Here is a 10,901-nt window from a genome sequence, read left to right on the forward strand (position 1 = left end):
AATCAGATGTAAAGAAAATTAGATTTTTAAATTACATAATAATTTAGCATGTTGCCAGAGTTTGGATTGAAAAAAAAAATTATTTAAGCGAAATTATTCATTTATTGAATATTAATTTATAAGAGGTTATATTGTATTTAGATATTTTCGCGAAATTATTCATTTATTGAATACTAATTTATAAGAGGTTGTATTGTAGTTAGATATTTTCATACCAGTGACATTGCAGCTCATTCATTAAAAATTCTAAATTCGTCGGTACCCTTTTTTTCGATTTCTTTTTTCTTTCTGACATACTGTTGGTACCAAAACACATTTCCTAACCGAAAATCAATTTGGTATTTGGTTAAAAGTAGTGCAAGTAGCACGTTGAAATGGAACCTACCTTCTTATTTTTATTTGGGCAACACTAAATTTTAATAAATCAAACAAATATAAGTATTATCAGTCGCCACACCATCCAGTATATATGAATCGAACAGATAATAAAATTACTTTACATATATGAATCCTAGGAAATCAAATCACATAAATAACCTCCCTTGTAAAAAGAGCCAATAGTGAATTTTTTAGAAGTTTATTACTGCAATAAATATAAATTTTAACCAAATGCCAGAACACAGCTGCTCCTCGTTCAAATGTCGCCAAAATCCACCGCAAATTGGCCAACATTTTTATCCTGGGACAACATCCTTTGTTTGTTAAGTGATTGCGTCCGTGCTTTATTAGCGGCGGAATTAGGTGACTTGTACATCCTCTGTAAAACAAAAACAAAAATATGGGTATTACTTTCTGGAGAATTTACTTCAACATTTATGCTAATGGAATTTCAAATTATTTAATATAAAATAACATATTTGCATTTTAGTCCCAACAATTATCATAAAACACTAACCTTTTCATGACTAGTCATGCGTCGCTCAGCCCCCGATAGAAGCTTCTTCTTGGGTGCAAAACCAAAGAGGTCAAGAAGAAACTGATTATCCTGCCCAACACAAGATTAAAGAGGAAATTTCAATAAAGAATGCTTCACATCGAACTTCTTTTAAAACGGAGACGTATATTTATTTACCTGTATGTGCTTATCGAAACCTCCTCCAAGAAAGTGCTTCAAGAAGTTCAACTACAAGTCATAAAACGAGATGATATGTCAAAACACTACTACGTCGCACAACTAAAAGATCTAAATAAGATAAGAAAACACAAACCCGAATCAAATCTTGCCATGTGTCTGTGTACAAATAATCTCCACCAATTTTTGTCGAGGTTTGCGGGGGATAACCATCCTGATGATACTCACATTATTAATATTCAACTTAAGAAGAAAAAAAAAGTGCTTTTTCACCATTGACACTAACCTCAACCAATTGGAGTATATCCTGAAACGTGTTCCTCTGGTTATTGAGATCTTTCTTACCAGTCCCTTTACCGCCAGCCTCTATTGAAAGGGCACGTACTTGATTTAGTATTTTATTTTTTAGCCCATGTATGTGCATTGATTTTCGAGAATCATTCCCTTCATCAACAGAGGGCACGTTAGACACCTTACTATCACCACAGAATTTCTCGAGGCTTCCCATCTCGAAAATCAAAGCAAGAGCTTCACCAGCAGCAATTCTCAGCGATCTGTCATCCTTTTCCAGCAGAGTCGAAAAGTATGACATTGACCTGAATTATTTCGTCGAAACAATCAACACTTGTAAAAAAAACCAAGCGCAAAGTACAAATTTTTACAGCTAATAAAAAAAATACTAACTCTTGCCAACTCTTGGAGTTGAGAGCTCGTCCTTCGATACTTGTAAGAAGAAACGACCAGGCTGTGACCCCCATTGCTGTCAATGCCGGTGAAGGTTTAGCAGCAGCCACCTTTTAACACGAAAATATAGGTATTACAATTTAATAGCCACAAAAATTGCAATTAAGATCATGGACCAGAGTGATAACAAAGACGTACATTTGGACCTAGTTTAGGATGAGCCACTTGCCACACTATCTGCATTGATTTCTCTGTCTCTTCCGGTTCTTCACCGCCGACGAAAGTGATGACAGCCAAACACTGGAGCAACTGTAAATTTTTTTATCAATGTAAGAAAGTCAGATCAAACATCTGCAGAGGGACAAAATAAGTTGGTATGGAGATTCAGACAGCAAAACGGAACATACAGATGATGTCTTAGATGTCTCCGGATGGATTCTAAGCGCCTCTGAAATAGGAACAAATGATTCTTCCAAGATCTCTAGGGCTTTATCCCCAGGACCAACAGTCAGTGATAAAAGTCCTGTGAAATAATGTAAAGTTAATTTGTCTTGTCCGAATACCAAACGGCGAACAATCAATGGAGACATGCGCAAGGGGGAAGAGTAAAACCTATTGCATGAGCCGCCAAAGTAACCTCCTTTGCGGAACCTTTTTTGACCGAATTCAAGCACTGGTGAAGCAATGTAGCAAACCTACATTGAGAACAAAAATACTACTTTTAAATCTACATTTTAGGAACATAAGATTTGAACAGTTTTAATCCGCAAACGGAAACCAAGAAGAATATAATATTAGACAGAAAGAGTGTGTACTTCTTTTCAGCAAAACTATGCTGCAAGTGGCCATTGAAGGCTTCGATAATTGATGCCAAAGCTTTCTCCCTAGTAGCCCCTCTGCACACCAAAAATACACAACACATAATATTTGTTAGCGATATTTACGAGTGAGTCGCTTAAATATTACATAAACAATGAAAGTAAAAAATACCTCTTCTCAAACAAAGCGTCTAAGTACTGATCGAGCAAAGTGTCGTCATTCACCACCACTTCATCGGCACCAAAATCGGCCATATGGTCCAACGGCATAGATGATGTTGATGAGCTCAGACTAGCTGTGTCGTCACTATCCAGCATTGCAGCATTTTTCTTCTGCGAACTTTCTAAAAAATACACAGTAATTAGCCACACACACATTAACTTATTAAAAACCAATTGTTTACTATGTAAAAATTTCCACAAGCAAAGGAAATTAAGGGCATACAAAACACTATACTCTTGAGAATTCTCAGGTTTGGCAAAACAATTAATAACCGCCAATTAAAATTAAGATTAATTATAAGCTCGGACAATCCAACTCAGTTGGTATAAGCAAAACAGATTCACGTTTCACTTGATAATAATTTTAACAAAGCTCAAATCAACTCCTGACAATCAAAACCCTAGCCGAATGCTTAAATTAAGATAAAAAAAATACAGAAAAAAAAAACTCATGCATAATAAATTCCTAATTCACAATACAACTCAATAATTTTCTAATTCATAATACAGCTCAATAATTTTCTAATTCACACACCGGAAAAGATTAAATTTTGTAACTAAATCGAAAAAAAAAAGAACAAAGAAATAGGAACTTACTTCTACCCATCGCAGCAACAAATCAGAATCAAAAACCTCTAATTGCTATAGTATTACTCCAAAATCAAAATAATATAGAGAATCTAGGTTAGAAAGAAAAAACACAGCGACGACTAAAATCAAAATCAGAAAGATGAAAACAAGAGGTTGAAGAATGAAAAAATTGAAGTGGGGGCGAGTTTATATATGAATTGCAGGACAGAAATAACAATCTAATTGAATCAAGGGAAGTATCCATGAAAACAATTTGGGGGAACTTTTGGTAGAGACGAACTCGGACTCTTGCTATAATTTTTCGAGAGAAAAGGAAATAGTGGAATTCAGATTTTACGCAAACACGGTCTTCTCATATATATATATAGCGCGTGCACACACGTAACATAAATTAGTAAAATTAAAATATCTTCCACGTAAAGGCCTGTTTGTGTGTCTCTCCTAAATTAGATTCGTGTACTTATTTCGTCACAGAAAATTAATTTCCTTTTTAATTAATATCTTATTTGCTCTTAGTTTTTCGATTTAAGGAAATTTTATTTATGATTATATTCTTATCTTACATTAAGGTTTTTAATTTTAAATAAAAAGGGCAATTTCATCAATGTCCAAAAAAATTATATATGAATAATTAATTTAATAACTTAGTTGTGAAGTCCTTTAATGAATTTTAATTTATATCAAATTCGAAATTGGGCATCAAAATTTAGAATATTCTTTATTTTATTTTCCATCTAAGGATATTTGGGGAAAAAAAAAAGAAAGCGGAATCAATTGGATGAGTGGTTCCGAATATTCTTTGAATTTGTGTGGAAGAGAATACACGCGGCGTTGATAGAGACCATAACCTGGCAATTTTGGTTTCTGTGGTGGTGGGGCCCACTATAAACTTGGTGACGTGTATAGTTGACAGCTGGATATAAAGGGGGTTCAGTCAGTCGACTGGCCAATCTATTCTTGGACCGGTGTGAATCGAGCTAATGTTTAGTTTTGACTTTTGAATCGGGGCATATGTCGGTGTGGGTGCTGTAATAAAATAATTATTTTATTGCATAAATATGAGCAAAATTGTACTTCGATAAATTTTGTTCGAAATAATAATCGAACTATATCAGGTCAAGATAAGCCCATCTCCGGAAAAGACAAACAAGGATTTCCTTTGGGAATGTACCAATTGAGCCGATTTAATCCTTGTTAAAATTGGGCCGATTTTGATGGTCTGATTTCTGATTTAAGAGTCCAGTTTCTTTCATGTATGGCCCAATTATATACAGTCCACATATATAATTCAAATATTAATTATCCTCTGTTGAGATGTTCATTTACAATTTGGCGTCACTACACTCGTTTCTAATTACAATAAAATCGAGTCGATCCAACAAATTCAGATATGTTCGACTCAATTGACAGTCGTATGTAGGGGTGGTTTTGGTAAGCGGTTACCTACTCTAACAAAGGTCAGCCATAATAGGTGTCGTTTGACTCATGAGAAGTCATCGCAAGAAGATAGTAGGTGTCATTTGACTCAGAATTCACCAGAAGAAGATAGTAGGTGTCGTTTGACTCAGAAGTCACCGGAAGAAGACGAAAGGAAAGAGAGCAAGAACGGAGTTACAAAGAGAGAGAAAGTACATAGTGACAGAAGTCAACTAGACTTTGAATAAACGAAGAAGGCATACACTAATTCAAGAGATGAAATGGACGGTCAAGATCGACTACCCAACGGTCAAGATGAAAGGCCAGAAGCATCTCCATTTACACCGAACTTAAGTGAACTGACATCAAAATCGGGCCGCCTCAAGTGAATTGGGAACCGAGCCCATTTCCAAAATGAATAAATATTTTGGGCCCAACTCCTCAAAGTCACCAACGACAAATTATGGCCTTTAACAAAAAATAAAATAAATGAAATATAATTTAATTTCCTTAATTAGTATATGGATTTTAAATCATTCAAATGTTTCACTAATCTAAAGTACACAAATTGGTCCATCCAAAATATTGCCCTGTTAAGAGCACATGTACGACTCAGAAATAAAAGCATATTGCTGTACATCACTAGTACACTCTCTTCTACCATTATAATTTTTTTTTCTTTTCTCCTATCTAAAAAAAAAAAAAAAGAGAATAAAATAGATTTTATTGTTCTTGAAATTGCCAACAAATTATATATAGCTAGTTTAATGATTTATAATTAGCTATTGTGCAGGACTGGTAATAATATTCCATTATATTTTGTCACAAACTAGTTGTTGGTTTATGAAGTAAATTAAATTAAATTTCGCCATGCAAGTTGTATATAATCATATATATCTATACTAATTATTTAAAGGCCATGTGAGAATCCACTGCATGCTGCCCATTTAGTTTGAATTGAAGGTGATATACATATATATATACATACATACATACATATATGATGAGCTTCAGTCAATATTGGGAATCCAACTTTCTTACTGATCAATACTATATATATCTTTTTACAGCTTGTAATTATTTAATTAATAAATTCATCTGAGAGGGGCTTTAATTATTATGATCAAGTCGGTAGCTATAGTGTGTGTGACGCGTGTTTTGTTGTGGGGTATTTCTGCGCAGTATTAATATTTAAGGGGCACCTAAGCAAACCCCATCCACACATGGCCACGCTTTCATTTGGGTCAGAGTACTCTTACTTAAACGGGCCGGGTCCCCGTTGTCAACTGGCCCGCTAAATCGATCAATCAGTTTTTACTCGAACCCTAGCCGTATATATATATTCACTACAGTCTACGTACTTAAGCATAGGGGCCGATTCGTCGTTTTGGCCAATATATATTATAATTATTAATATAAATTAAATATGAATTAATGTAGTGATTGATGAAGAGAAACATATACTCTCTTCATTCTTAAATAGGTGTCTGATATACCTAAATGGGCCGGCCCAATGGGCCCTCAAATATATCTACTAATTAGGCCCACTGCACGAAAGCCCAAATACCTTCAAAGTAAGGCTTGGGCCCAACAAAGCAAGCCCAATCCAATCACCGGGATATAAATAGGTGTTTTACTCATTTGTAAAGGTACGTTCTCATTATTGATAATCCACCACGAGTTTATTCTCTCTATTCTCTCTACGATCCGTACATCTGACTTGAGCGTCGGAGGGGTTTCCGCCGGATCAACCCCCGGCTTAGTTCACGTGTGCTTATTTTGTAGGGACCTCAGGATCATCGAGTTGTCAAGCTACTGATCCGCTTTGCTCTCCCAACTCATTTTTCCATACCCCTTAGGTGAGCTATATTTTAGCTTCATCATTTTGGCGCCGTCTGTGGGAAGATGCAAACCAGATCACGTAGCCAACAAGATCCTCCTGAGGCGTCAGCTCGGAGAGAGAATGACACAGCAAGTAACCTTCCAGTCCGTGGAGGATCGGGCATACCACCTCCTCCACGCACCGCGGATCCACTTCCCCCACGTCCCACGGAGCCAGCTCCTCCACGTGCGGCAGATCCACCTCGCGAGGTTCAGGTGATCCCTCCTCGGGACCCACCACTCGCCGATCCAGCTCTCCCTGCTCCTCGAACGGTTCAAATAACCGAGGATGCGCTCCAACGCATGATAGCGGAAGCGTCAACTCGCGCCGCCACAGAGGCTGTGACTCAATATATCGCTACGATGGGAGCAAACGCTCCCAATGCGATACCAGCACCAGCTCCATTTGTAGCGCCACCTGTGGCGCCACCGCCAATCCAGAATCAAATAAGTGTCTCCTCCTCTACCTCAGATCCACGGTCCCGAGTGCAGCTATCTACCAACCATAGAGGGGCACAGCCCAGACAGCGACGTCCACGCTCACCCCCACGGGGGACTGCGTCACCACCAAGAGTCCCTCTCTTTAATGAGGGAGAAGGCGAAGTAAACAGCAGAATGTCTCGCCAAAACCTTTTCTCCCAACCAAATAATCAAAGGGATGAAAGAATGCCTCCCCCAACAAGACGCAGTCCCTTCACCATAGACATTCTCAACGAGATTTTACCTCAAGGGGTAAAGATCTCGGGGTTACCACAATTTGAAGGGACCACCGACCCACAGGAACATATAGAGAAATTCAGTGCCATGGCAGATTTATATGGCCCAACGGATGCCGCGATGTGCAAAATGTTCCGCACCACTCTCTCCAAGAGGGCAATGAATTGGTTCAACTCCCTGCCCATAGGGTCGATTGACACCTTCGCTCGGTTGTCGACCCGCTTCACCAACCAATTCGCCATCAACAAACAATATGCCAAGACTCCAGCTCATCTTTTCTCTATAGTACAGAGAGATAACGAGACGCTCCGCAACTACATTAAGCGTTTCGTAGAAGCCGTCCACGAGGTCCCCAGTGTAGGACAAGACATGCTCTCCGGGATCATGCAGCAGAACTTGAAACCGGGTAGATTCAAAGAATCTATCGCCGGAAGACCTCCAGGCAACCTAGAAGAGTTGCTGAATCGAGCCGAAAAATACGTCCGGATAGAGGAAGCCTCTACCCATGCTCCTCCTAAAAGAAAAAGGGAAGACGACCGTCAGGACAATAGGAGGCGCGACGATCGACGTCCACCACTATCACCTCAAGGCCAACCCTCTTCCTCCTACAATAGGTTCACTCCGCTGAACACTCGCCTCACGGAAATCCTTCACGTGATAGAGCAGAAAGGTTTAGCAGAACCTCCACGTCCTATGCAGCCAAACGCAAAGCGAGAAAAATCGGATCGTTATTGTCGATTCCATAAGGACAGAGGGCATACTACGGAAGAGTGTGCACAACTTAAAATGGCGATTGAGAGGCTGATCAAACAGGGCCATTTAGGCGAATACGTCGATAAGCCGCGAAATAAACGCCGTGATGATCCTCCACGCCGAGATAATAACCGAGATCAACAACAAAGACGAGAAGATGGGAGTCACCGACGTGACCTAGATAACAATGATAACCAACCTACCCGAGGAATCATCTCCTTCATCTCCGGAGGACCGGCGGGAGGCGATTCACATAATGCAAGACGCACACTCGCTCGATCAGCGCGCATGAATCAAGAACGCGCTTCTCCATCCGAACGCGTATATCAAATACGAAGACCTGATCACAGCATAGTCTTCAACTCCTCCGACCTCGAAGGTCCAGAGGAAGACCATGTCGACGCATTAGTGGTAACAACAACGGTGGCCAACTTCTTGGTCAAGAAAATATTAGTAGATGGTGGGAGCTCAGCTGACATCATGTACCTCCATGCTTTTAAGCAGCTAGGCATAGATAATGCCCGTTTTAGTCCCATCTCCACACCCCTGAAAGGGTTCACATGAGAAGGCATTTTGTCAATGGGAGAAGTGGAGCTGCCTGTTTCTTTAGGGGAAGACCCCTGTCGAATCACGAAACTAATCAAGTTCCTCGTCGTCGACAGGCCATCACCCTACAACATCATTCTGGGGAGGCCAGCCATCCACACATTCAAGTCAGTACCTTCCTCCTACCATCAGAAATGGAAGTTCCCTACTCCCTATGGAATGGGAGAAGTGCTTGGAGATAGACGTCTCGCTCGAGAATGCTATGCAAGGGCCCTACGAGAACCCTCAAAGAAGCCTAAACCGCCCGGAAAGGGAGACGATACCCAAAAATCCGACAAACGGAAGTGGGTCAATGCAATCATTGAGGACAATAAAGAAATCCTCATCAGTGTACCAGACGATAGCATCAAGCTAGCGGCTGTCGAAGAGCTTAAGCTCATAGAGCTCACACCTGGAGATGATTCCAAACTCCTACGCATCGGATCTGATTTAGATCCTGAGACGGAGCAGCAGCTAATCAACTTCCTGCGACACAATGGAGATATGTTCGCATGGAAAGCCCAAGATTTGTCGGGCATTCCCCCTCAGGTAGCCCTACATCGACTTAACGTCGACAAGAGGATGAAGCCAGTCAAACAGAGGAAACGAACGTTTGGACCCGAACGCAACAAGCATATCAAAGCAGAAGTGGCTAAACTTCTAGAGGCAGGTCATATACGACCAGTTCAGTACCCTGAATGGCTGTCGAACGTAGTGCTCGTTCCTAAACCCGGAGGAAAATGGAGATTATGCGTAGACTTCACTGACCTCAACAAAGCCTGTCCTAAGGACCCATTTCCTCTACCCAGAATCGATCAGCTCATCGATTCGACCTCGGGGTGCGAACTCCTCAGCTTCCTCGATGCATATCAAGGATATAACCAGATCTTACTTGCACCAGAAGATCAAGAGAAGGCTAGTTTCATCACTGACCAAGGCATCTACTGCTATCAAGTCATGCCCTTCGGGTTAAAAAACGCAGGAGCCACCTACCAGCGTATAGTGAACAAAATGTTCGCAGATCAGATCGGTAAAAATATGGAGGTGTATATCGACGACATGCTCGTCAAAAGTGTCAAGGTCTCGGACCACCTAATTGATCTGGATCAGTGTTTCGCCACCCTGCGAAAATATAAGATGAAGCTCAACCCCCTCAAATGTTCATTCGGAGTTAAGGGAGGCAAATTTTTGGGTTATATGATTTCGCAGCGAGGAATCGAAGCTAATCCCGCTAAAATCGAAGCAATCACCTCCATGGCTCCGCCAACATCGATCAAGAAAGTTCAACAACTCAACGGCTGTTTAGCATCCCTGAATAGATTCATTTCAAGATCAGCGGACAAGGCTCTCCCATTTTTCAAGATTCTAAGGGGAGGAAAAAAGTTCGAGTGGGATGAGGCATGTCAAAAAGCCTTCACTGAGCTAAAGTCATACCTCGCTTCACCACCCTTGCTCACAAAACCTCAGCCGGGAGACACACTCATGCTGTACTTAGCTACCTCGGCTGATGCCATCAGCGCGGTCCTCATCCGAGATGGAGGAAGAGGTCACCAACCCATATACTACATAAGTCGCGCTCTTCAAGGGGCCGAGCAACGCTATACCAATATGGAGAAGCTCGCTCTCGCCCTCATCAACGCAGCCCGGAAGCTTCGACCTTACTTCCAGTCACATCAAGTAGTGGTTCTCACCAATTATCCACTGAAGCAAATACTAAGGAGTCCCGAAACGTCCGGACGATTAGCAAAATGGGCTATAGAGCTAAGTGAATACGGAGTAGAATTCAAACCCCGCCCAGCTATCAAAGCGCAAATACTGGCTGACTTTCTAGTCGAAATGACTTCAATGGAAGAAAACACCTCTCTACCTACTTGGTCTGTCAGCGTGGATGGATCTTCCACTGCCACAGGAGGAGGAGCGGGTATCGTCCTAACGAGCCCTGATGGAGATGAGTTCGAATATGCTCAACGATTCGAATTCACAGCCTCAAACAACGTCGCTGAATACGAAGCACTGATAGCGGGAATTCGCCTCGCCCTAGCAGCCGGAGCACGCAAGCTCCTAATCCAAAGCGACTCTCAGCTCGTCGTTAACCAAGTACTTGGAGTTTACGAGGCCAAAGAAGACATCATGGCCAAATACTTAGCTCTCGCGCACACCCT

At 40.9% G+C, this 10,901-nt stretch overlaps 2 protein-coding genes across 2 annotated transcripts; one reads left to right on the plus strand and one right to left on the minus strand.

Annotated features, from left to right (window-relative positions):
- Window positions 1–392: 392 nt before the first annotated feature.
- On the minus strand, window positions 393–3,741 carry SAT32 (interferon-related developmental regulator family protein / IFRD protein family). Its single transcript, XM_012983327.2, has 12 exons — window positions 3,394–3,741; window positions 2,747–2,918; window positions 2,572–2,652; window positions 2,369–2,451; window positions 2,164–2,279; window positions 1,955–2,065; window positions 1,757–1,866; window positions 1,359–1,668; window positions 1,209–1,286; window positions 1,073–1,123; window positions 896–985; window positions 393–757 (listed from the first exon to the last, which is right to left on the minus strand). Exons 1-12 carry the CDS (start codon window positions 3,401–3,403, stop codon window positions 635–637), a joined length of 1,335 nt encoding a protein of 444 aa, XP_012838781.1. The 5' UTR covers window positions 3,404–3,741; the 3' UTR covers window positions 393–634.
- Window positions 3,742–7,560: 3,819 nt separating this feature from the next.
- LOC148765479 (uncharacterized) lies at window positions 7,561–8,718 on the plus strand. The gene is made up of 2 exons (XM_088812821.1): window positions 7,561–8,398; window positions 8,510–8,718. The coding sequence occupies exons 1-2, from the start codon at window positions 7,561–7,563 to the stop codon at window positions 8,716–8,718; spliced, it is 1,047 nt and encodes a 348-aa protein (XP_088668947.1).
- Window positions 8,719–10,901: the final 2,183 nt, after the last annotated feature.

Source organism: Erythranthe guttata, chromosome 14 (genome assembly GCF_056151865.1).
Source record: "Erythranthe guttata isolate IM_541 chromosome 14, IM_541, whole genome shotgun sequence".
Lineage (NCBI taxonomy): Eukaryota > Viridiplantae > Streptophyta > Magnoliopsida > Lamiales > Phrymaceae > Erythranthe > Erythranthe guttata.

Coding starts and splice junctions, on each gene's coding strand:
- SAT32 (XM_012983327.2), bottom strand. Junction 2,066..2,163: donor AGACATCTAAGACATCATCT/GTATGTTCCGTT, acceptor AAAAATTTACAG/TTGCTCCAGTGTTTGGCTGT. Junction 758..895: donor GCATGACTAGTCATGAAAAG/GTTAGTGTTTTA, acceptor TTTGTTTTACAG/AGGATGTACAAGTCACCTAA.
- LOC148765479 (XM_088812821.1), top strand. CDS start 7,561: ATGAATTGGTTCAACTCCCTGCCCATAGGGTCGATTGACACCTTCGCT. Junction 8,399..8,509: donor CTCCGGAGGACCGGCGGGAG/GCGATTCACATA, acceptor ATCACAGCATAG/TCTTCAACTCCTCCGACCTC.